At 41.8% G+C, this 26,138-nt stretch overlaps 1 protein-coding gene across 1 annotated transcript in view; it reads left to right on the top strand.

Moving 5' to 3' along the window:
* NXPH2 (neurexophilin 2) overlaps positions 1–24,333 on the top strand; it is an 87,139-nt gene extending 62,806 nt beyond the window's left edge. Inside the window, exons 3-5 of the mRNA XM_069984849.1 lie at positions 1,068–1,194; positions 8,218–8,409; positions 23,590–24,333. Of these exons, the coding sequence (XP_069840950.1) occupies positions 1,068–1,194; positions 8,218–8,409; positions 23,590–24,333 (1,063 nt within the window). The remainder of the gene's footprint in view (positions 1–1,067; positions 1,195–8,217; positions 8,410–23,589) is intronic.
* Positions 24,334–26,138: the final 1,805 nt, after the last annotated feature.

Raw genomic sequence — 26,138 nt, 5'->3', positions numbered from 1 at the left:
TTACATGAACGACTGGCCGTTCTGTGACCCAGCCGGGTCAAGGAACGGCTGGTCTCTGCCCGGATCATCCTGGCCGGTACTTAAGTACCGGCCGGATGATCTTTCCGGCCGCAGGGTTCTGATGCGAGTGCATTAGCGCACGCCCACATCAGAACCTCCCACAGCACACAATGAAGCAAGTGGCCGGAGCCGCTCGCTTCATTGTGTGAACTGACAGGGTTTCCTACAGCCGCAATTCATTGAATTGCGGCCGCAGAAAACTGACATGTCAGTTATTTGCAGCGCCGCACGGGATCCTGGAATCCCGATGTGCATACGCTCCGGCCGGGATCCCATAGATCAATAGGCAGTGTTCACAGGCGCATAAAGTACAGCCATTGTTGCCAATGGCAACAACGGCCATACTTATACGTAGTGTGAACATAGCCTTATTTAGCAGGGATTTCGAGGTCTCCGTTTTCAAGGCAGGGCCCCAACTGTCAGACACCCTTGCAATCTCTTATTATTCTCTATACTATGGAAAGGTTATTCCTAGGGATAGGTAACTTTGCAGTACTAGTGAAGCTTTTTGCTAGGCTCAGCGGACGGCTTGTCAGTCTGCTGCCCTTGAACTCTGTGCCGCTCCTCCCCGGGTACCTGGAAAAGCTGGATTCAGTCCTAGGAAACTTCTCCCAGTTTCCCAGGACTGGATCCATCTTTTCCCAGCACCTGGAGTGGAGTTCAAAGGCAGTGGCTGACGAACCGACCGCCGAGCCTAGCGAAGAGCTTTGCTAGTATTGTAAATTGTCACATCCCTAGTTATACCCTCTAACTACTGTATACCCATCTCTGAGGGTAGATGCACACGTGCCAGATGGCTATAGGGTATAGTTAGAGGGTATAGTAGAGATGGGTATAGTTAGAGGGTATAACTAGGGATGTGAGAATTTAAAATCTGCAAAAAGTGTCAGAGAAATCCGCAGGACTAATAGGCAACAAATCTTGTGCATTTTGTAGCATTACTGCAGGTCATGCGGCCATGCGGAAAACTTTCACTGGCACGGATAGTTCTCAATTCATCCACCTAGCTGCTACTGTAATCTGATCTGTGCACAAAGTCGGCAGCGAATCTACCTTGTGGGCATTTACCCTCAATGGAGACCAGATCCCTACCTGGAGGTGCGAGATGGTCCAAGCATCATCACTGTTTTTAAGGTAAATACTTAGCGAACCCATAGTAGACAGCCGCCGCCCTGTGGGACATGTTCATCGTCGTCTTTGTGCGCTCCCTCCATCATTTCTATTACTATATCGTTAAATTATGTTAATATGGAAAAGCGACAGTATAGCAAACTATTAATGTAAAATGCCAAACCTAGCCTCCATTTAAGCATACACTTGGAATAACAAGAACGCTTTGCAGGTAATTAACAAAAAGAATTATTATCTCTCGCATCCTCCGAGAATTGAACTAATGAATCTGCAACATCTGCTGGAAGTATTGTAATATCAATTTCAAGACAACGCACAATGACAGATGCTGAAATTTAGCAAATCAGACAAATTAAAATGTACAAGAATGAAAGTAATAAGCCCCCGATGATCTGGGGGGGATCATTATCTCCGAGGCTTCCTCGACGACTTAGCTTGTTGGTAGCGATTAAGTGATCTAGAGAGATCCCAGTCAGGTTAACAAGCTCCTCATGTGAGAAGGTTCTTAAAGGGCCCAAGAGAGTCCAACTCCTTGCACCCCCATCGATCAGCTTCTCTTACATGAGGGCATCGTGGCCTCTTCAATGTTTACCGATGCAAGCATTGCAGCTTTGTCCCAATCTAGTGAATGGTAAAGTGCTGGTAAACAGTGAAGAGTCCACAGCACAGACCACTGATAGCTATGGGTGCTGAGAGTTTGACTCTTACCAATCTAACATTGATGGCCAACCCTTTAAACTGGAGATGAAATGTTAGGGTACATGCACACCGAGTACATGTCAAGGATAACTCCACACAGATTCCGATGCTCATCCCCATGCTCTCCTGCTTGAATCTCTGCTCATACCATAAACTCCGTTCTGACAGATTCCGCTTTCCGCCCAAAGAATTGACATGTCAAGTCTTTGGGCGGACGACGGAATAATCCCAAACATAGAATAGAGCCTATGTGACAGACTTCAAGTGGGAACGTGTGGGGGGGAGCGCAAGTTATCTGCAACATTTACTGTGTGCACATGGGGTCAAAAAAATTACATCATTGTTTTTTTAGGTTATCACATGTATCATTGTCTTCATGCAGATGATGATTTATAGAAATGGTACAGTCCGTTTATGATCTCCTGAAGCCAAGGCATCTTCTACCCATCAGATAACTCACAGATGTGCCAACCCATGGACACCAGACAAATAAGTTTTGGATTACAAGGATTAAGATAGCCCTAGAAAAGCTAAAAAGTAAGACTTTTTCGTATGACACATTAAGCTTGTAGGTTGTAGTAAAATTTTGGTGGCACTATAGGCTTGATGGTTGCTGAACTCACCTAATTGTGCAAATTGCTTGAAGGTTTAAGAATTAGAGATGAGCGAACCTGGAGCATGCTCGAGTCCATCCAAACCCGAGCGTTCGGCATTTGATTAGCGGTGGCTGCTGAAGTTGGATAAAGCTCTAAGGATGTCTGGAAAACATGGATATAGTCATTGGCTGTATCCATGATTTCCACATAGCCTTAGGGCTTTATCCAACTTCAGCAGCCACCGCTAATCAAATGCCGAACGCTCGGGTTCGGATGGACTCCAGCATGCTCGAGGTTCGCTCATCTCTATTCAGAATGTAATTATACCAGACCTTTAAACAAAAAAAACTTTAACTCCAGTTTGGTCGATGATAGCCCAACAGAGACTTCAGGTTAATATCTCACACAAACCTCCAGAACTTGTCACACATAAATTTCAAGCTTACTTTACAGGAGATGGGTCATTTTCCCAACATATTCCCCTTTACCTGAGGGCCCTTTCAGAACCAAGCTGTTCTATACTACTGTTCTACAGAACTAAACTATCCAGGCACCATTACAAGGCAAAAGGTAGTTAACCTCCTAAATGCCGCTGTAAGACTGCCATCTCATATTGCTTTTCCTAGCCCCACCTATAGATTTTCTCCAAGGTTGAAACCTCCCATAACTAGCTTCCTTGGTCCCCCCCTAGGTTGATGTCTCTCAAAGCCTATCGTGAAGTTTGATGGCGAATTTAGTCCACATTCTTCATTGTTGACCTGCACAGAACCACAAAAGCTATCCCTTCAAGAAGGTACCCCAGCCTTCAACTCTAAATGGTAATAATTCCACCAGTCTGCTCACCACTGATGTTCTCCAGGTCCAGACAGATCCTTTGATTTATGGGTCCCCAAAAACATATGTCCTCTGATCACTTCCTATGGCCTCCAGTCTACCAGCTCACTCTCTTGATGAACAAGCTACTCTGACCTCCAGTCCACCAACACTTCCATGACGAACAAGCCACTCCACCCCCAGTCCAGGAGGCACCACCAGTGGACAAGTTAAGGCGTAACAGTTACTTAATGGCACACCACATAGACCCTCCCTATCTAGCATCTTGGCACCAAAGCAAGTTCTTCTCGGCCCTTCCTACCAACATTGTGGCACAGGAATCATCAAGGAAAACTATTTAGGTAACAATCCCTCAAGGAGCTATAATCATGGAGGATTTGTTGTCTTATGAATGTGTTAAAATAACTTTTTTACATTCATTTTTCCAATCTATTTCTTTGGATCTACGAGGTATACTGCTCCATTAGCAACAGGCTGAGTTCCCAATTAGTCTGCATGCATAATAGCCAGACTGGACAGATGTGACTATCCAGCGTTTAGGCTGATTGACCAGATCACCCTCAGGCATGTTAGTTCAGTAAGCAAATGACCCCAGAAACAAGCCAACAGCCGTATGTGACCAGAATTTGAACTGGATCATTTTCAGGGCCTGCCAGTTGTTCTGAAGCCGCAGATGACCCGATACCAGACCCATTGGCTGCCTTTGGCTTCAAGGACACTGCATCATTCTGTTCTGTTTTGTAATGTGAAAATGTCATCTATCATTAAAATATGGAAAGATCAGCTAGACTTGGCATTGGACAGTATTCACCAGTCACTTCTATGTCACACAAGGGAAGACATTGGAACGCATCAGCCGACATTTACATCATTGACCGTCATGTAGACTGGCAGGGATCGGCCACGCCAATTATGCAGATTTGCTCATTCCTTCACTTGAACTTGTAATTTTCCTGGGAAGGTGGTACTGTTTTCGTCTATTGATCTGTTGTGTTTTCATTGAGGAGACCCAGGTGGTGCACGGAGACATTGTTCCGTCAATGCTCAGTAGGAAGCAGTATGCAAATTAGTTCTTCAGAAGAAAGAATTGTATCTCATATTAGCCCTATTAGCCAAATAAGTCACCTTTTTTGGAGTAATGCAAACTGTGTCAAGTAGGTTTTTCCACAGAGAAGTGTCCTCCATAGTCATTCTCCACCTACTGTCCATACTGGAAAGAGACATCCAGACCCAGAATGACCACTTGTTGTTTAAGGGATATTCCCAAATTACAAAGATATACTCTATGCAAAAGATACTAGGGTCCAACTTACTGGAACCCCCTATGACCTGAAGATCAGTGATCTGTTTCCCGTATCAGAATGGAATGGTGTTTGTTGTCATTCCATCCAATCTCGGAGACAGACAGCGACAACACTAATAATTATGGACATCTTGCCACTCCATTCTGATGGGAGACTGGGGTCTTCACTCTCGAAATCGCAAGGGGTCTCAGCATTTAAATCTTCTTCTGTGATAGATAGATAGATAGATAGATAGATAGATAGATAGATAGATAGATAGGAGATAGATAGATAGATAGATAGGAGATAGATAGATAGAGATAGATAGATAGATAGATAGATAGATAGATAGATAGATAGATAGATAGGAGATAGATAGATAGATAGATAGATAGATAGATAGATAGATAGATAGGAGATAGATAGATAGATAGATAGATAGATAGGAGATAGATAGATAGATAGATAATAGATAGATAGATAGATAGATAGATAGATAGATAGATAGGAGATAGATAGATAATAGATAGATAGATAGATAGATAGATAGATAGATAGATAGGAGATAGATAGATATATAGATAGGAGATAGATAGATAATAGATGATCCATCCTGTGGAGAGGGGATGATTTTTCAAGTTGAAAATTCCTTTATATTTCATGTTGAACATTGTCCATTGTCACCAGGGGTTCAGCCTCCGGAGCTGTGAGTCCCATCAGCTTTCCCTAGCACCATCAACCTCATCCCATTGTAGAAAGCATTCTTTTGCTAAATGTAATTTTTTTAAATTACTTATTAGACATGGCAGATGTGATGTTCCAGGTTCTAGACCTGTGTTCCCCAACCTGTTGCTCTTAAGCCATTGCAAAACAATATTTCCTATCATGCCAGAAAGCCAGAGGGTGTCGGGGTCTTGATGGGTGCATTAGCTTTGCCATTGCTGGAGAGACACAGATTGGAAAACACTGTTCTAGACTAACGATATGGTCCTATATTTGTAGAGACAATGTAGAAGATCAGTCTGAAAGGTTTCTTCATCTCTAATGCTGTTCACACAAGAAAGGAGACCAAAAATTGTCATGTTAAATTACTGAAGTAAATTGCAAGATGAAAATCTGCCTGTTCTCCTGAATCCTTTGCAGCACTGAATCTTATTTTTCTTCTGTCCTCCACATTACTGCCTTCAATTTCTGGTACAGGAAGTAGCTGCCTGCCAGGCTGCCGCCACTTCCTGTCAGCCATATTAGCCACCTCTCCTTTACTCGCTATGGCAGCCAATCACCAAAAAAAACTCCACAACTCTCACTTTTATTACTTAATACAGTATTTGATGAAACCACGGCTGTCTATCTTTTTTATGTATACTATTTGAGGAAAACATAATTTTTTTCTTTACAGCTATGTGGCTGCACCCAATGTATTGGGTTATATAACTCTCGCTATACACCTGTTAGTCTCCTGCCAGAGGCTATCTGATTTTATTGGCCGGGCGTTACCTCTTAAATTATTCATTCACTAGTGACACTTGTTTTATTTTTATTTTTATGTGTGCAAAATCCCGACAGCACAAAAAATAGAAAATCTGAACTTAAATTAGATGCAATTCACTGTAATTCTGTAAATTTACTAAATACCTGACAAAGGTGAGCGATATTACAATAGAAGGGTAAGGGAGGAATAATCAAAACTTTTAAATAAGGAGTACATAGGGTTAAGGGGGCAAGAAAGTGAACACAAGTGCAAGGGTTTTAACTTATTTGCGGTGCATTTCCGCTCAAGGACGTTCAGTTACGTCCTAGGATAAAACAGGCACAGGAGCTGCGCCCGTGCCATCTCGCTGCGGTTCCCGGCTGTCGGTGATAGCTGGACACCTGCCGCGATCCGTGCAGTTAACCCTATAATTGCTGCGATCAGGCCTATCGCAGCACCTATAGAGTGTAATAGAGGAAAAATCTTCCCTCTATTCCCATCCGGGCCGTGCAGAAGCGATTGCAAAGCCCTAACAGTTGCTATGACACCAGGAGGCTTCCCTGAAGCCTCCTTTGTCATAACTACAGTGGCTGACCAGGCTCACTGAGATGAGCAAATGAGCAGTGTCAGCGCTTGTTTGCTCCTCGTTCCCTGCTCGTTGCCGCCGCTATTACACGCGTCTGCAGCAAGCAGGTGAGTACAGGGGAGCCCATGGGGAGCTGCGGGGGAGCCTACAGAGCGATGGCAGCATATTGCTGCTATCATTGTTGACAACATGTTGAAAGACAAACGACAGCAACGATCAGCCGATCCCTCATGTCGGCTGATCGTTGCCTTCTATTACACGGGACGATTATCGGTTCTGTGTAATAGGGCCTTAACTCTGAGCCAGTTCAGCTTCAAATAGTGATGTCCCCATGGTGGGACAATAAAATAAAGTAAATAAAACACACACAAATAAAAAAAATAAAGTACACAAAACGTAAAATCCCCATAGCCCCCAAGGCAATAATAAATGTAAAAATTAAAAAAGTCCACATATTCAGTATTACTGTGTGCGTAATGACGCTGGCAATAAAATTACCCCATAACAAAACCCACACGGCGACTGCAGGGGGAAAAAAACACAGAAAATCACTAATTTTGTAAATTTTTTTATGCAATGTGGGCATTTTTAACACCTAAATTGTACAGATATCAGCCAAATTTTACCACTAACCTAAAGTACAATATGTCACAAGAAAACAGTCTCAGAATTGCTAGGATAAGTTATAATATCACTGAGGTATAACCACATAAAGTGAGACAGATTTCAAAAATGGGCTCTGGTCCTCAAGGCGCTATCAGGACTGGTCGTAAAGGGGTTAAACTTAATGATAGACACAACCAGATGAAGTTGTTCTACAATCTACATTCTGCAAAAAAAAAAATTCTACCACAAAGTTACACAGTAATAATAAAATAACTAACACGGTGAAATAATAGAAAGTTAGAAATTTGTTCCCAGATTAGCTGAATTTTTTTATTAAAACACTGGATTTTTAACCATCATACACATAGTGTAAATATTGCCAATGGGAAAACCAAATAATAATTAATAATAATAGGATTATTAAAAGTAGAATAAATTGAAAGGAAAAAAAACTTAAAAAATAAATAAATATTTTTTTTTCTCTGGATCTGCGAACAGGACCCATTAATTTAAACAGAGTGCTCCACAAATCCATTCAAACTGATCCACGTGTGGCCACTAATCTGTTACGCAAAAGAGTCGGACCAGCACTTATGTGGTCTGTGCGGTCTGGACTCCATAGACTTGATCCCCTTTACATGTGCACGGTCCGTGATTGCAGCCACATGCTTGTTTCCTGCTCTAGGCCAGGCAGAAATTTTTTTTGACCTTTAAGACCAGTTGTAGAATTTGCCATCAGATCACTAGTTCGCTAGTTCTAGTTTTAAAGGGATCTTTTCTGGATGCCCTTTAAATGTCTGTCTGCTTAAAAATAGGTTCTCTCCTGCTGTTTTTGAAGGGTCCATTCACTCCGGTCCAGACGTGGAGTTCCTGCAGCTTTGAAATCTCAAAACAGCAAATGACAAATATAAATTCTCCAGACATTCGGTTTGAGTTTCTTTTATATCTAAGCAACTTGCGGCTCTGATGCTCCAAAGTTTTATGTATTCCCTGAAGTTTCACAATTTCAGGCTATTTGCTCTTAAGTGCATCAAGCCCAATATGTTCAAAAAGCTCCCAAATCTTCTCCTGCATAAAAATGAGTCTCTACGCAATAACCATATCTGCAGACTTAATACAGCCAGCAGAATGACCAGCTTTTCGGTTTGTTCATATTCTATTTCAATCGCGGATGATTCTGCTCCATCTACATAAGTGAATATGGGCAATTCCAGAAAAAGTTAATTAATGGCAAATACTTCAGGAAGAAAAAGGAGTGAACCTGGGCCCCTTTCCAGATATTGTGTCCTTGAAACTCAAACTTATGTATCTACCCTATATAGACTTTTTGTTATATAGCACTAAAGGTAGATATAAAAAGCCCAGGAACCCTAGTGTGGGACTGGTGAAACTTTCCACCTATTGACTAGCTGAGGGCCAAAAGATGTCCATAGAGAGGAACAGATGGGGTCCACCATAGGCATAGGGTACTAATAGAGAATGTAAGGCAAAAACCTTACACTAGAGGTAGTAATGCTGCCACATAAGACCAGTGGTGGCACCATTCTGTCTGCTCTTCTGCTGTGCTCCATGCTCGTCCTGGGGCTGCATGTGTCTTCAGCGTCTTTTTCCTCCTTCTTCTACAATGGCCCCTCTGACCACTAGGGTGCAAGTGTGGCCAACTGCTCTGGATTTATAGAGGCAACTTTTCTCTGCCTGCTGGTGCCTTCTGCCAATCCCGAGTCCATCCTGCCTGAGCGTTGTTGCATTTGTGCATTCTAAGTAAAGGTGCATTTCTGAGATTCTGCTGATTCTGTGCATCCTTACTAGTGCCTGTTCTTTGGATTACGCTTCTTACCTAATGTCTGTCTGTACCATTTGCCTCTCCTGTTCCCGACCTACCTTCAAAGTACAGAGAAACAAACAATAAATGCAAATTTTAAAGTTGGCTGAACCAATCGTCAGGATCCAATGTGTATGGTGGCCTCCCAACTAATACCCATTGGTAGATGTTGTGGAAGATAAGGGCCGGGCTTGTTGAATTTTAATATTCATTATTCTTTTATCACTGGGAGATAAGCCACTGGCAGAAGAGTCTGGTGAAAGCTTTCTCTCTTCAGGATCAGGAGAGATAGCTGTTTGCTCCACCAAACGAGTGTTATCTGAAATGTATTGCTAGTACGAAAGAGTCTGAATGGTTGCACAGTTCCACGTGAGCTCCCTTGTAGACTGTAGTCCCGCAGACTGTGCTGTATTGTTGACCTTGATGACTCTGTGCACAACCAATAACGAAATCAGTAAAACGGTCTATCCTCGATTAGCATATCTCGCTTAGTATGCATCCTTAAAGTAAGTAAGGATTAGTCTTTAACGCAGGTTTGTTTACGGTGGAGTTTACTATGAATATCTGCTTACTCCTACAAATTCTGCTTCTTATTTGAAGATACAAATGTGTCCTTCCTTATCTTTCCCATTGAGTAAACAACCCAAGGAGAGTGATGGCAGGCATCCATCCAGGGGAAATTTACATGATTTTGCGATACTTTGTAAAGAGTTGTTGATGCTATACTGTCTCTATACATGGCCATACAGTGCTTGTGATGTGACTGTATCCTTTTTTTCCAGAAATGTATCAATAAATATCTTGGAATTTCAACCATTGTGATATCCAAATCCATTATCCCAAGGAGGGCTTGTGCCACAATTCTCTCTTTTCAATTCTTCCTCTCCATTGGATGCAACTCTAAAGGGGGAGAACCAGAGCAACAACCCAAGCCTTTGACTCTTAAGGGTGCGTTCACACCTACAGGATCTGCAGCTGATTTTCTGCAGCAGATTTCATTTAAATAACTGAACACAGCATCAAATCTGCTGCAGATCCTGTAGGTGTGAACGCACCCTTAAGGGGTTTCCCAAATTCCAAAAATGATCCTTGATCCACAGAACAGAGAAGGACAACCTGGTGGGTGGGAGTACCCTTAATGGATGAAGCGTAGGGCACGTGTATGTCCAGCACTCCATTCATTCTCATTGGGGCTGAGCTCAACATTCACTAGTGATCAGAAGATCCATATAATACGAATGGACAAATAACTTTTGGAGTCGGGAATATCCCTTTAGAACAGGAGTGGTGATTAACGATAAGAAAGTACTAAATTGCTTGAGTGCTCGTTACTAGTATTTTGTCAGTGCTCGAGTGCTCAAGCCCTACTGAAAACAATGGAAGACTTGAGCATTTAACCAGGTGCCCCTCCCCCCACTTCGATCAAGCACCATGCTCGACCGAGCAAACTCTCAACACTAGTAGTGATTAGTGATGAGCCAACGTCCTGATGTTCATTTGGATCCAGAATACCAACATAAAAAAAATGGTTGTGATCATTTCTTGTTCACCGAACATTCATGAACAAATAACGAACATACAGCAGACACGCACATTTTGGTCTAGAGTTCTGCATACGCGTAGATTATCAGGTGCAAAGTGTGAAATACGTAACAGTGGAACAATTACGAGCATACCTTTTATTTGTCCGTGCATAGAAACGCAATCATGTGCATACATGTATCGCACAATACATGCCAGGAATGCTAGGCTGCAGCGTACAGTCATCTGAGCAAGTCAAGATGTCCAGCGATCCTCCACTTTTGGCCACAGAGAACTCAAATACATTGAGAAGATAATGGATAGGATGGACTGTGATGGACTCCTGGTCACTACATGGTTGAGAAATGAATCTTTATAGTGCTAAAACACTGGATTCTGTCACCCTCCCTACACTGACAATTTCACAACATTCTAAGCCCTACTCGGTCAGCTCTCCCTCCCTACACTGACAATTTCACAACATTCTAAGCCTTACTCGGTCAGCTCTCCCTCCCTACACTGACAATTTCACAACATTCTAAGCCCTACTCGGTCAGCTCTCCCTCCCTACACTGACAATTTCACAACATTCTAAGCCCTACTTGGTCAGCTCTCCCTCCCTACACTGACAATTTCACAATGTTCTAAGCACTACTTGGTCAGCTCTCCCTCCCTATTCTGACTAACTACCACTGTAAATATTGCTGCCTAACTAAATTCAGATGCTGTCCCTGCTCGTTTCACTCTCCCTACTGAACGGCACAAGAATCAGGATTGCGTTGCGTTTTTTTAAGCGTGTATGTAACGACACTAATCACACAGCCAATCACAATAATGCCAGTAGTCAACATGGCTACTAAGTTAGCGGATGTGCCCTTCCTTCCCCACACCTTCATTGGCTCTTTCAACTTGGTGGAAGGAAACGTACGCAGTTACGTACATCGCAAGATAAACATTCGCATGTTCGAATATTTTCTAAAATGATCATTATATCCATTCCCATCATTAAACAAATTGCTTGGGATCAGCGAACACCAACAATATACGGCATGTTCATACGAACATTTAGGAACATGTTGGCTCATCACTAGTAGTGATATATTCTGGCAATAAATGTTACTGTGGACACTGAGACCTCTAGGTGGGAACCCTTTGGCCCCTGTATCGACCACCAAATTGGTTGCCACTATAAACAACAGTGACCCAGTAAATGGGATTTTTATAGTAGACACGAGGACATGTCTACATGTGACCCCTTCTATTCTAAGTGTATGACCCCTAAGTTTCGGTTTTGACCAGACATAGAAGCAGAAAGTTTTACTAGTCAGAGCGATTCCTTAGCGTTAACACGATGATAGATGTTTGGATTCTCTCATCTTTCATAGCTTCCACGCCATTGTAAAATTGTATTGATTCAAGTTTCCTTGCAGGGTCAGGAAAGAGATGACTCCCGGGTAGACTGTATCACTAATCATTAGCGGCAATCTATTCTACCGTCAGCAGATACCGTGATTCACTTTTGTCAGCAAGACAAGTAATACTATTAAATAAGTCCAGAGATGGAAGTTTCATTGTAGATTAATTTACAAGCACTAAATGTAACGGCTTGCTGGGCTTCATCGCTCCCAGACTTATCTGCTGAAGCAACGTGTCATCTGGAATATATCGACGGCCAATGACAGAATCGGAAAAGTAATGTGATCAGGCGCTCGTAAAGCTCAGCTGATGGCTTCAATGTGGGGGCTGAACATGGCAAATGAGAACTCATCGGATTCTGCTACCGTCATGTTCTGGGTACTGTGCTATGCAGGAGGTTTATTTCCTTAAAGGGGAACTCCAGTAAAGGGGGTAGTCCTACAAATTATTATTATTATTATTTTTTTTGCATTTTTTTAATAAAGTTATATAACCTTGTATTATAATGTAATTAAAGAAAATGATCCTAGTTCAGCTACATATCATGAGCACCGCTGCCTGCAGATACTGGGGCCTCCATGATGTCTATTGTAATGCATGTCAGCACTGGAATGGAAATACTTTCAGCTAATCTCCAATGGTTTCTGACCTTTAAAAGGAGATTCTGGCGCAAGTTTTTTTCTTTCCAATGGTTTCAAAAAGTTGCTTGTACTTAACAGCTGCAGGAAGTTGTATACTCTTTCCAGTCTGACACAGTGCTCTATGCTGCCACCTCTGTCCATGTCAGGAACTGTCCAGTGCTGTAGCAAATCTCCATAGAAAACCTCTCCTGCTCTGGACAGTTTCTGACATGGACAGAGGTGGCAGCACTGTCAGACTGAAGAGAATACATCACTTGCTGCAGGACATACAGCAACTGATAAGTGCTGGAAGATGTGAAATTTTTTAATAGAAGTAATTTACAAATCTGCACTAGTTGATTTAAACACATTTTTTTCCCCTGGAGTACCCCTTTAAATAGAAAAAAATTATACTTTCTCGCTCCCCTGCCACTTCCACTGTGTCAGTCACCACTGAGAAACATTTCCTTGTGTAAGTGCCAGAACCAGGACCTTTCCATTCAGCCAATCAGTGACCAAAGTGCGACACCACAGTAACCAATTCTGGTGTTGATACCGACATAAGAATAGGCTTTGCAGTAAGGACCGACACTGTGACAGTAGTTGCAGCAGAGGGGTTAAAGAAATTAAGTATAGGATTTCCCCGAAAACCTCCAAAGTACCCCTTTAATTTAAGACAATCCCTTTAAGGGACATCACATATAGCTGATCTTCCGCTGGGCTTCTGCTCAAACAGAGTATCCCATCTGAAAAGCAGAGCTTCATTAAAGCTATTATCTATTATCTATCTATCTATCTATCTCCTATCTATCTATCTATCTATCTATCTATCTATCTATCTCCTATCTATCTATCTATCTATCTATCTATCTCCTATCTATCTATCTATTTATCTATCTATCTATCTATCTATCTATCTATCTATCTATCTATCTCCTATCTATCTATCTATCTATCTATCTATCTATCTATCTATTTCCTATCTATCTATCTATCTATCTCCTATCTATCTATCTATCTATCTATCTATCTATCTCCTATCTATCTATCTCCTATCTATCTATCTATCTATCTATCTATCTATCTATCTCCTATCTATCTCCTATCTATCTATCTCCTATCTATCTATCTATCTATCTATCTATCTATCTATCTATCATCTATCTATCTATCTATCTATCTATCTATCTATCTATCTATCTATCTCCTATCTATCTCCTATCTATCTATCTCCTATCTATCTATCTATCTATCTATCTATCTATCTATCTATCTATCTATCTATCTCCTATCTATCTATCTATCTATCTATCTATCTATCTATCTCCTATCTATCTCCTATCTATCTATCTCCTATCTATCTATCTATCTATCTATCTATCTATCTATCTATCTATCTATCTACTATCTATCTATCTATCTCCTATCTATCTATCTATCTATCTACTATCTATCTATCTATCTATCTCCTATCTATCTATCTATCTATCTACTATCTATCTATCATCTATCTATCTATCTATCTATCTATCTCAGGGGCGTAGCTAGGATTCACGGGGCCCCATAGCAAAAAATTTTAAGGGGCCCCCACCCCTACGCACAACACAAAGGACTGCGTATATATATCTGCTTTACTGCTGGCACACTGATAACCCCTGACCTCTGCACGGAGCTCTGCACATTTTCCTTTCCTATTAGATTGTGCAGCTGGAGAACAGAGTTCAGAGGTTATTAGTGCAGTGAAGCAGAGAGCTCTGTCTTATGCTTGTTAACCCTTTCTTTGTGTTGTAAACATTGGGTCACTTACATACTGCAGTACATAAAGAGTTAAGCAGAAGGACACGCGCTCTTACCTTCTACCCGGGGCCCCCCTCCTGCAGGGCCCCATAGCAACTGCCTACCCTGCCTCTATGGTAGCTACGCCACTGATCTATCTTCTATCTATCTATCTATCTATCTATCTATCTATCTATCTATCTATCTCCTATCTATCTATCTATCTATCTATCTATCTATCTATCTATCTATCTATCTCCTATCTATCTATCTATCTATCTATCTATCTATCTATCTATCTATCTCCTATCTATCTATCTATCTATCTATCGTCTGTCTTTCAGAAATCTATGCCATAACTCGTCAGGATATCAGAGCTTTACTGTACAGAAAATTTCCGCTTAAATGAATACATAAAGCGGAAACGACGGGTCCTCCCGGATCTGCCAAATCATTTTTTTAGGAGGCGATCTCCCCCTAAAAACCAACTGTTCTCCATTCATAACGGCGAATCTTGCTGATTGCTTCCATTCCTGGCACCAGAACCGCTCATTAAGAATCACATTTAGGAAAATTACGACCATGATGCTTTCCATATCGCTGCAATGTACCGCGGGAAGCCGGCAATCGTTTAACTTTGTGAATATCAAGTATTCCCCGAGCTTCCCACAAGCTGCAGCGAGGAAATGAGGCTGATTCCAGAACTCGTGGAGGGAAACCATTGTTTTATTTCGCTTTTAACCAGTCTGTGCTTTTTATGTCGATTTGGCTCCCTACACAATGCTGGTAGCAGCAGATATCGGTAACACTTACAGCAGTGCATCCTATGCGTCACATTGGTAGTGCCCAGTATTCCTCCTGACAAGCCGATCAGAGCCGATCTGTACAAGACAGGAAGAGGAAGTGACATGTCAGTGGCTGCTGATTGGCTGGAAGGATGGAACTTCCTGTCAATGCAACAAAAGAGTGTGGAGGCGGTGTGTTATATTCTATGGTGGCTAAATAATAGAATCACTATTATAGGAGCAGTATAGGCACCATAGGGCCTGTTGTACTATGAGTATTGGCTGTAAAAAACACAAATACCCATCAATAGGGGGTGAGACTCTACAGCTGAGAGAAGGATGTCCATGTGTCCATGTGTGAAGCTGGACACCACGGTTTGGACAGGTTACACTGCTGAAAGACGAAGGAGAAGAAGCCCTGGAATTCTAACACCAGCCCTCCTTGGGATAATGGACTTGGATATCTCATAATATTCTAAGAGATTTATTGATATTAATAATTTAATAAAATAGATATAAAAACCATTATGTTTTGAGCTTTAGATTCTCCAGGCATCGAAAACGTGCTATACCTTTTTATATCTATCTATATATGTATATATATAAAAAACAATATAAAAAGGTACTGCACATTTCAGACGCCTGGAAAGAGTCTAGAGCTCGAAACGTGTTATGGGTTTTTATATCTATTTTATTCACATTTATCATTAAATCCAAGTCTATCCAAGTCCATTTCTCCAATGAGGGTTTGCAATAGAGCATCCTCTTCCTTCCTCTTTCGGCGCTGCATCAAGAAGTCACAGTTTGGAGGCAGAAGGGTGTGACTTGGGGTTAAAGGAGAAGTCCAGCAAAAAATTTTATTAACGTATTGTATTGCCCCCCAAAAGTTATACAAATCCCCAATATACACTTATTACGGGAAATGCTTATAAAGTGCTTTTTTCCTTGCACTTACTACTGCATAAAGGCTTCACTTCCTGGATAACATGGAGATGCCACTTCCTGGATAAAATGGTGATGTCACTTTCTTGATAACATGGTGATGTCACTTCCTGGATAACATGGTGATGTCACTTCCTGGATAACCTGGTGATGTCACGACCCGACTCCCAGAGCTGTGTGGATGCTGGAGAGGATGATGGCAGGGGGACACTGAGGGACACAGGGCACTGGAGAGACACTGAGTATCTCCCTGCCATCATCCTCTCCAGCAGCCTCAGCCCACACAGTTCTGGGAGTCGGGTCGTGACATCACCATGTGATCCAGGAAGTGACATCACCATGTTATCCAGGAAGTGACATCACCATGTTATCCAGGAAGTGACATCACCATGTTATCCAGGAAGTGACATCCCCATGTTATCCAGGAAGTGACATCACCATGTTATCCAGTAAGTGAGGCCTTGATGCAGTAGTAAGTGCAGGGATAAGAGCACTTTATGTGCATTTCCCATAATAAGTGTATATTGGTGATTTGTATAACTTTTTTGGGGGCAATACAATACTTAAATAAAAATTTTCGCTGGACTTCTCCTTTAAGCTTGATATTTGACACCATGTTGAAAATCTATACCAGCATTTTGCCAGACAACACTGGTATAAATATACGGCAACCAACAGAGGGAGTAAAGTTCTTAGACAACTAAAGCTAAATGTCCAAAGATATTCAATGTGATAAGTTGTTGCATAGTTGTAATACCACACACAGCCTGGGGACAGGTGTGGTGCTGTTTATGGAAGAAAGCGTATGTTTTTCCTATTTTTTACCTTTCATGCTTTCTATTTGCTTCTGACGCACGCTGTCTGTGCTGTTGTCTTTGCTGCCTCACTTCTTGTATAGTGTACAATCTTTTACAGACTTCCTGTTCCTGTTGTACACTCTAGCTCGGAATTTAGCCTACTGTATCTAACTCCCATTATGTTAGAAGTTTCTAGGGGTGTGATGGGTACAGTTATTGTCTTGAAGGGGGTGGAGGAAAGGAGATAGACATGGCTGAATTCTAAGCTGGAATGTATAACAGAACAGGAAGTGCATTACAGGACAGTAAGTATGGCAATGAAGACAACGGAGCAGACAGTTTGCATCAGAGGCAGAATAAAAGTCGGAAAGGCCAGAGCTAAGTAGTAAAGTAACTTTATTTGCAGTATCAATTAATGCTCATTTGTTAAGACAGTTGGAAATAAATTTCACCATCAGGAAAATCCCTTTAAGTAGAAAATGTAAGTGATAATATATCTGAAGTTGAACATGGTATAAGCTATGATCAGAAAGAGAATACCTTCCCTGACATACTCACCTCAGAAGGTATTACAGATTGGAGCCCTTCAAGAGCTTGGGAACGCCTCTTTGACTCTTTGTACTATACAATTAAAGCATTTTTCTATGTTATGGAAGCACAGATCGAAATATGGACGGTACCATGCGTCTCCTTGACCTAACAGTTATCTAGCAATGTTAGCTGTTTGACATATGAATTTAAGATAACAGATTCACTTTTACATACGTTAGATGCCCAGGCATGATGGGAATTGTAGTTTTGCAACAGCTGGAGGGCTGCAAGTTAGATGAACCAATACACCAAGGAAAGATGATTCATCTATTGAGCGGTATACTCCCTTTAAGATGCCATATAGTGCATAAATAATGCAGCCATATGGTGCCCATATAAATAGAATTGTGATAAAGTTTCCAAGCAATAAACTAGGGAATGCACAGTAGCTGCATCCTTATTAATTGTCTTACAGGGAATATGTCACTTATTTTCTCTTACTGATTATAATTAGATACTAAAACTTATTCTTTTCTTCTAATCTCTTTCTATTTTCTGACTGTATTTTCTTTACTTTTACATTTTTCACATTGTTATGGCAGCGCCAATATTGCCTGGGCTGGTTTGAACCAGCATTTAGTGACATGCTTTACAGCAAGATTCATGGACATAGACGACAATAAACAGACTCTGTCCCCTTGAAATAAATGTGAAACACTCTGTGACCTGTAAAGAAGTCATTCTACAAGGAGCTGCTATTGTCTCCTCTATCTACCGGTGTCACATGACGCTGCAATGCTGTACAGATCACTCTACAGCAGCCTCCTCCTTATCACCACAGACGCAACAGGAAGTCTCAGCTTAGTTTTAGCCCCAGTGGAGAGAATGAAAACTGCAAGATATGAGGATTATTTTATAGTATAGATAGTGAAATTGAAAATTAGAAAAAAAAATCACCAAAAATTCTTTAAAAATATACATAAAATATTATAACATAAAAACATTATAAATTTTTCTGATGACACATCCCTTTTAACATAGATCTGGGCACTTAGCGGTGCAAATCTTATCCAGGTCAACGGCGCCCCCTTCAGTAGTGACAGGATATGTGTCGGTATTTTTAGTTCCTAAGGACTATGACATATTTATGTCATCACATTTTAATAGGAAATAAATTCTGTTGTCTCCAACCTTGCCAAACGCATAAAAGATAATGTTAAAAACCAGCGGATGTGTGTTTGCAGCGCTCCACAATGCATCACACAATCATCTGTCCATCAGACTGAAAATTAAAAATCAATATGGACACAAGTATAGAAAAATAAAATGAAAAGTTCCATTTTTTGGCCATCAAGCGCCCGGGCCGGCCCTGATGGGTATTGTTCAAGCTGTCTGCCCGCTCCAACAAAGGAACGTCAATTCCCTCCTTTAATTGATGTAAAACAAATTCATGTTATTAATCTTGCAGGACGGCGCATTGAAGCCACAATAATATCAGGGAATCTAGCGGCTACAGATGCTTTTGTGAAATTCATAAGCTGAGCCAAGACACAAATTACTCAAGTTTTGATAAATGCTTTCACATCCGCGTGCTCGGACAGATTAAGTGCGGTGATTTTTCTTTTGAAAGTGCATTTTTTCTTAATTCTTTGTAGTTTGGCATTAAAAGTGACTGAATAACTTAGCTAAGCTGAAATAGGTTGGAGGAGGCCATTAGGCCTGAGGAAGAGGCGGCTGATTTGTCTTATACTAGGAAGGCCTTGAAACGCGTTGTGTGTTGGAGCGCTTTGAACTGCCCTGTACTATGAGGGACGGGTTCAAAAACGCATGGTATGATGGTATATTCCGTGGCCTTGAAATGCGTTGTACTAGGTGGAAGGTGTTATAAAATGCATTGTCTATTGAGGAACCCTGAAATGCGTTATATGATTAGGAGGGCCCTAAAATGCATTGTGTGTTGAAGTGCCCTTAAATGTGTTGTACTATGAGGAAAGGGTCCTAAAATGCATGGTATATTAGTAAATTGAGGGACCCTGAAATGTGTTGTACTGTGAATAAAGCCCTAAAATGCATTGTGTATTGAAGTGCCCTTAAATTCCTTGTGGTAATAGGAAAGGGCCCTAAAATGCATGATATGTTGAGGGACCCTGAAATGTGTTGTACTATGAGGAAGGGGTCCTAAAATGTATGGTATATTGAGGACCCTGAAATGCGTCTTACTATCAGGAATGTGTCCGCATGGTATATTGATGGACCCTGAAATGTTTTGTACTATGAGGAAAGGGTCCTAACTTACATGATATATATTGATGGGCCCTGAAATGTGTTGGATTATGAGGAAGGGGGCCTAAAACACACTGTGTATTGAAGCACCCTGAAATGCTTTGTACTATAAGGAAAGGGTCCTAACTTGCATGATATATTGATGGACCCTGAAATGTGTTGGACTATGAGAAAGGTGTTTTAAAATACATTGTGTATTGAGGGACCCTGAAATGCATTGTACTATGAGGAAGGGGGACTAAAACACACTGGGGGAGATTTATCAAACTGGCATAAAGTAGAATTGACTTAGTTGCCCCTAGCAACCAATCAGATTCCACCTTTCATTCCTCACAGATTCTTTGAAAACTTAAAGGTGGAATCTGATTGGTTGCTAGGGGCAACTAAGCCAATTCTACTTTACACCAGTTTGATAAATCTCCCCCACTGTGTATTGAAGGACCCTGAAATGCGTTGTACTATGAGGAGAGGGTCCTAACTTGCATGGTGTATTGAGGGACCCTGAAATGCGTTGTACTATGAGAAAGGGGCCCTAACTTGCATGGTGTATTGAGGGATCCTTAAATGGTTTGTAAACTGAGAAAAGGGCCCATGATATGTGTTGCGTATTGAGAAAGTTCCTCCTAAAGTGCGCTTGAGCTCAGGAAATTGGCTCTTGAAATGCAATGTACTCAAGGAAAGGGGCCCCTGAACTGTGTTGTTACCGGAGGAACCGAGGGCTGTTATGTGTATATTGAGCCAGGGGTGTACCACATCATGACTACCTTACATATTATCACCATACAGTGCTACAGCACCTGTGCAGTGGAAGATACCAGGTCTACACAGTCCATCAAGCCCAGACCGCCATGACAGTTTTTTCCACAAATATTCTCTGCATTATCAGCTGGACAAACATCTTAGGCTCCACACTGTTTCAGCACCTGCCGTACCTTTACCCCATCTATAGTTCGCGATTCAGTAATAATTCCCCTCTTGGAGTCCTGTGCAGAAGGGGTAGGTAGGTCTCTCTAATAGGTAAAGTAGGTCCCCTAGTATGTAGGTAGGTTGCTTCCGTAGGTAGACAGGTCCCCCCGATATGTCATTTTCCCAATTAAGGCTCTATCAGTATATAGAATAAGTAGTTATTTCCCATAATATACAGTACATAGGCACCAGTATAAAGCCCCCCAGTAGGTAGTTCTCCAGTGTAAAGGCCCCCAGTAGCTAGTTCTCCAGTGTAAAGGCCCCCAGTAGGTAGTTCCCCCAGTATAAAGGCCCCCAGTAGGTAGTTTCCTCAGTATATAGGCCCCCAGTAGGTAGCTTGTCCAGTATATAGACCCCAGTAAAGGCCCTCAGTAGGTAGTTTCTCCAGTGTATAGGCCCCATTATAATGGCCATTAGCAAAGTCGGGACAAAGGGTAGGCCAGGGTAGGCGATGGCCTATGGCGCCATCTCCTCGTGAAATACAGGGGGCGCAATGTATGCACAAGTAAAAAAAAAACACCCCACCTGACCTCACACGCAGCAGCATCCCTTCCCCGCTCAGTCTCACTACAGCTCCCAGCTCCCAGCATGACCTGTGTGGTTGAGGTAGAACTACAGCTCTCAGCATGCTCATGTGTGGCTGAGGTAGAACTACAACTCCCAGCATGTTCCTGTGAGGCTGAGGTAGAACTACAACTCCCAGTATGACCTGTGTGGCTGTGATAGAACTACAACTCCACAATCCTAAGCCACCTCCAATGCTCCTCCCCTGGGCCAGAGACAGATGAGCAGTATGATCCTCCACTCCACCTCCTCCTCATGGACAGAGACAGTGTCATCCTCCAGCTGCAACAGCTCCCCACGGACCAGATATAGCAGCAGTATATAGTCCGGCCCTCCACTGCTCTGAGGGACAGTGAACTGGCCCCCGGTGTAAAAAGTTTGGGGACCCCTGCTATACACTGTGTGGGGGCAGCCACAAGGCTATACTGTATGTGGGGCCTATACATTGGGGGGGGGGGGATGCGCCATTTGCTTTCTCTGCCTAGGGCACCAAAACTCCTTGCCCCGGCCCTGGCCATCAGTAGGTAGTTGGTAGTATATAGGCCCCAGTATAAAGCCTTCCAGTAGGTAGTTCTCCAGTATATAGGCCCCAGTATAAAGGCCCCAGAAGGTAGTTTCTCCAGTATATAAACCCCAGTATAAAGCCTCCCATTAGGTAGTTCTCCGGTATATAGACCTCTGTATAAAGGCCCCCAGAAGGTAGTTTCTTCAGTGTAGAGGCCCCCAGTAGGTAGCTTCCCCAGTATAAAGGCCTCCAGTAGGTAGTTTCTTCAGTATATAGGCCCCAGTATAAAGGCCATCAATAGGTAGTTCGTTCAGTATATAGGCCCTTAATATAAAGGCCCCCAGTAGGTAGCTTCTCCAGTATATAGACCCCAGTATAGGCCCTCAGTAGGTAGTTCTCCAGTATATAGGCCCCAGTATAAAGGTCATTAGCAGGTAGTTCCCCAGTATATAGGCCCCCAGTATAAATGCCATCTGTAGGTAGTTCCCCAGTATATAGGTCCCAGTATAAAGGCCCTCAGTAGGTTGTTCCCCAGTATATAGGCCCCCAGTATAAAGGCCATCAGTAGGTAGTTTCTTCCGTATATAGACCCCAGTATAAAGGCACTCAGTACTTAGCTCCCCAATATATAGGCCCCAGTATAAAGGTCCCAAATGGGTAGTTTCCCCAGTATATAGGTCCCAGTATAGAGGCCCTAAGTAGGTAATTTCCACTGTTCTTAGTTTCTCTAGTGTAAAGGCCGTCAGTAGGTAGTATGTACTTGTATATAGTGATATGGAGCATGCTGATATAACCTGGGGATCTCCTGTATATAGTGATATATGTACAGCTGGTATAACTTGGGTATCTCCTGTACATAATTATATATGTACATCTGGTATAACCTTGGTATCTCTTGTATATAGTGATAAGGAGCATGCTGGTATAACCTAGGTATTTCCGGTATATAGTGATAAGGAGCATGCTGGTATTTCCGGTATATAATTATATGTGTACAGCTGGTATAACCTGGGTTTTTCCGGTATATAATTATATATGTACAGCTGGTATAACCTGGGTATCTCCTGTATATAATTATTTATGTACAGCTGATATAACCTGGGTATCTCCTGTATATAAGTATACATGTACAGCTGGTATAACCTGGGTATCTCCTGTATATAATTATATATGTACAGCTGCTATAACCTGGGTATCCCCTGTATATAATTATTTATGTACAGCTGATATAACCTGGGTATCTCCTGTATATAATTATACATGTACAGCTGGTATAACCTGGGTTTCTCCTGTATATAATTATATATGTACAGCTGGTATAACCTTGGTATCTCCTGTATATAATTATACAGTATATGTACAGCTGATATAACCTGGGTATCTCCTGTATATAATTATACATGTACAGCTGGTATAACCTGGGTATCTCATGTATATAATTATATATGTACAGCTGGTATAACCTGGGTATCTCCTGTATATAATATATGTACAGCTGGTATAACCTGGGTATCTCTTGTAAATAATTATATATGTACAGCTGGTATAACCTGGGTATCCTGTATATAGTGGTATGGAGCATGTTGATATAACCTGGGTATCCTCTGTATATAGTGATATGGAGCATGTTGATATAACCTGGGTATCCTCTGTATATAGCGATAAGGAGCATGCTGGTATAACCTGGGTATCCCCGGTATATATTTATATATGTACATCTTCTGCATATAGTAATATGGACCATTATAAATTTACCTGTTAACTAATTTTACATTTTCTTTTTCTATTGCAACAGATTTTGTGTGATAAGGAAATACCCCGAACCACAAAGGCATTAAAGTGGGACGACAAGGACACCTCCGACAACTTGGTGAGCAATGCGGCCCACCCCCGGCTCCACAGCCCTCTCCGCCTCTTCGTCAAGCAGTCGGCTCTTCAGAGACAAGCCCAACAACTTTCTTACTTTGACACCACGGAACACTTCTGGAACTGGCTGTCCAACGTCACCCACACTCAAGAGTCCCTGGTACGAACTAAGCGTCGGCCCATAGTAAAAACGGGCAAGTTCAAAAAGATGTTCGGCTGGGGGGATTTTCATTCGAATATTAAAACGGTCAAGCTGAACCTTCTCATCACGGGGAAAATCGTGGATCACGGAAACGGGACGTTCAGCGTTTACTTTCGCCATAACTCAACGGGGCTCGGGAATGTTTCGGTGAGTCTCGTTCCTCCTTCCAAGGTGGTGGAGTTTGAAACGTCCGCTCAGTCGACTCTGGAGAACAAGGATTCCAAGTCCTTTAACTGTAGGATTGAGTACGAGAAAACGGATCGGGCAAAGAAAACTGCTTTGTGCAACTTTGACCCCTCTAAGATCTGTTACCAAGAACAAACCCAGAGCCACGTCTCCTGGTTGTGCTCGAAGCCCTTCAAGGTCATTTGCATTTACATTGCTTTTTTCAGCATAGACTATAAACTGGTGCAAAAAGTTTGCCCCGATTACAATTACCACAGCGAGACGCCATATTTGTCCTCCGGATGAGCCCCCCCCCCCCCCCCCGACTTACCTTTAAACTGCAGTGCCCTATGATTGATGGTCAGGGAAACTCTTATACTGAAGATGTGCTTCTTGGATGGGCAATGTTTCTTTATCAGGTGGACAAAAAAAAAAATATATTGTAACAGTGTTTAGACGCATAATATATTTCGGTTTAATAATGTCGAATTGTTTCTGTAATTTTTAAAAATTATATAGGGAATAAATCCCTATGCCGAGGGAGCGACTATCAGTATTGTGCGGATTCTGTATGATATACATGTGAGCTAGGAATATATTGTGTAACGACACCCTTAAAGGGACACTCTACTTAAAGTTTACAGCCTGTAAAGGTGCAGACGAATTATAAGACCAGCAGACGGTATCAGTCACATGTGGTACGGAAATGAATCTGGAATTTTTCCAGAATTTTTCCCCATCAGTCATCCCATAAAAACATAACTTCTCCCCAGCCCAAAATGGCTCCTTACCTGGAGTTATAGACTGCATGCAACTGCACAGGACTTTAAGTTTAGTGGGCCTTTAAGGCAGCAGATTGACACTGTTGAACCTTTAATTTGCATATGTGCAATATAAATAACAGCTCATGTTTGAAATGAATTATTATGTTTTTGTTAGTTTTTTTTAATATATATTTTGTGTTTCTGGGGTAGAAATAGAGCAGATTTACTAACAAAGTAGCTTTATGCATGGATCCATAGCAGCCAATCAATAACTAACTCTGATTACTATTGAATTCTGATCACTATTGCAGTGCACCCTGGGAGCGTCAGATCTACAGATCATTCTATGATTTTATTCATTAAATTTGAGCCTAATATATACCCATTTACCAAGCCATGGATTATTTCTTGTGTCTAGTTGTGTCTATGAATGGGAATGTGTGAATCGGTTACTTAGAGATGTAGTAGGTTTCATGGTTTAGGTTTTTCTTTATTACTACAGGAAGTGGTGTATTCTTTCCTGTCTGACACAGTGCTCTCTGCTGCCACCTCTGTTCATGTCAGGAACTGTCCAGAGCAGGAGAGGTTTTCTATGGGGATTTGCTGCTGCTCTGGACAGTTTCTAACACAGACAGAGGTGGCAGCAGAGAGCACTGTGTCAGACTGGAAAGAATAATAATAATAATATTTATTTGTATAGCGCCAACAGATTTCGCAGCGCTTCCAACAGACACCACTTCCTGCAGAACATACAGCAGCTGATAAGTAGACTGGACATTTTTAAATTAAAGTTATTTACAAATCTATAAGGCCTTTTGACACCTGTTGATTTGAAAAAGAAAAAAAAAACTCTGAAGTAGCCCTTTAAAGCTCCATCTATTTGTACATAGGGACTAGGATAAAAAGTAGAGTCAAGTAATTTCTGGTAACAAAGCGCTTCACTTCCCAGCTCGCTGCTTTTTCAATCTTGGTACTTGGTACTCCCGCTTAAAGGGGTTATCCAGCTCTACAAAAACATGGCCACTTTTCCCCCTCTCTTGTCTCCAGTTCAGGTGCGGTTTGCAATTAAGCTTCATTTACTTCAATGGAACTGAGTTTCAAACCCCACCCACAGACTGTACAGGGCCCCTGTGCAATAAATGAGCTTGCCCCCCCCCATAACCTATTTAACCTATTCGTATCTCAATCCATTTGCCTTAAAGGCACAAACATATTAGCCCCCTTTATGCCCCCACATAAGCAGTTATGCCCAATACGTGCCCCCAAATAGTAGACAGGCCGCTTGGTGTCCCCATATGGTACAGACCCTCTCTGTGCCTTCATATATACATATCCATATACATCCCC

This window comes from Dendropsophus ebraccatus, chromosome 9, assembly GCF_027789765.1.
Source record: "Dendropsophus ebraccatus isolate aDenEbr1 chromosome 9, aDenEbr1.pat, whole genome shotgun sequence".
In the NCBI taxonomy this organism is placed as follows: Eukaryota; Metazoa; Chordata; class Amphibia; order Anura; family Hylidae; genus Dendropsophus; species Dendropsophus ebraccatus.
The sequence above is the reverse complement of the archived record's forward strand: the minus strand, read 5'-3'. Positions and strand labels throughout refer to the sequence as shown.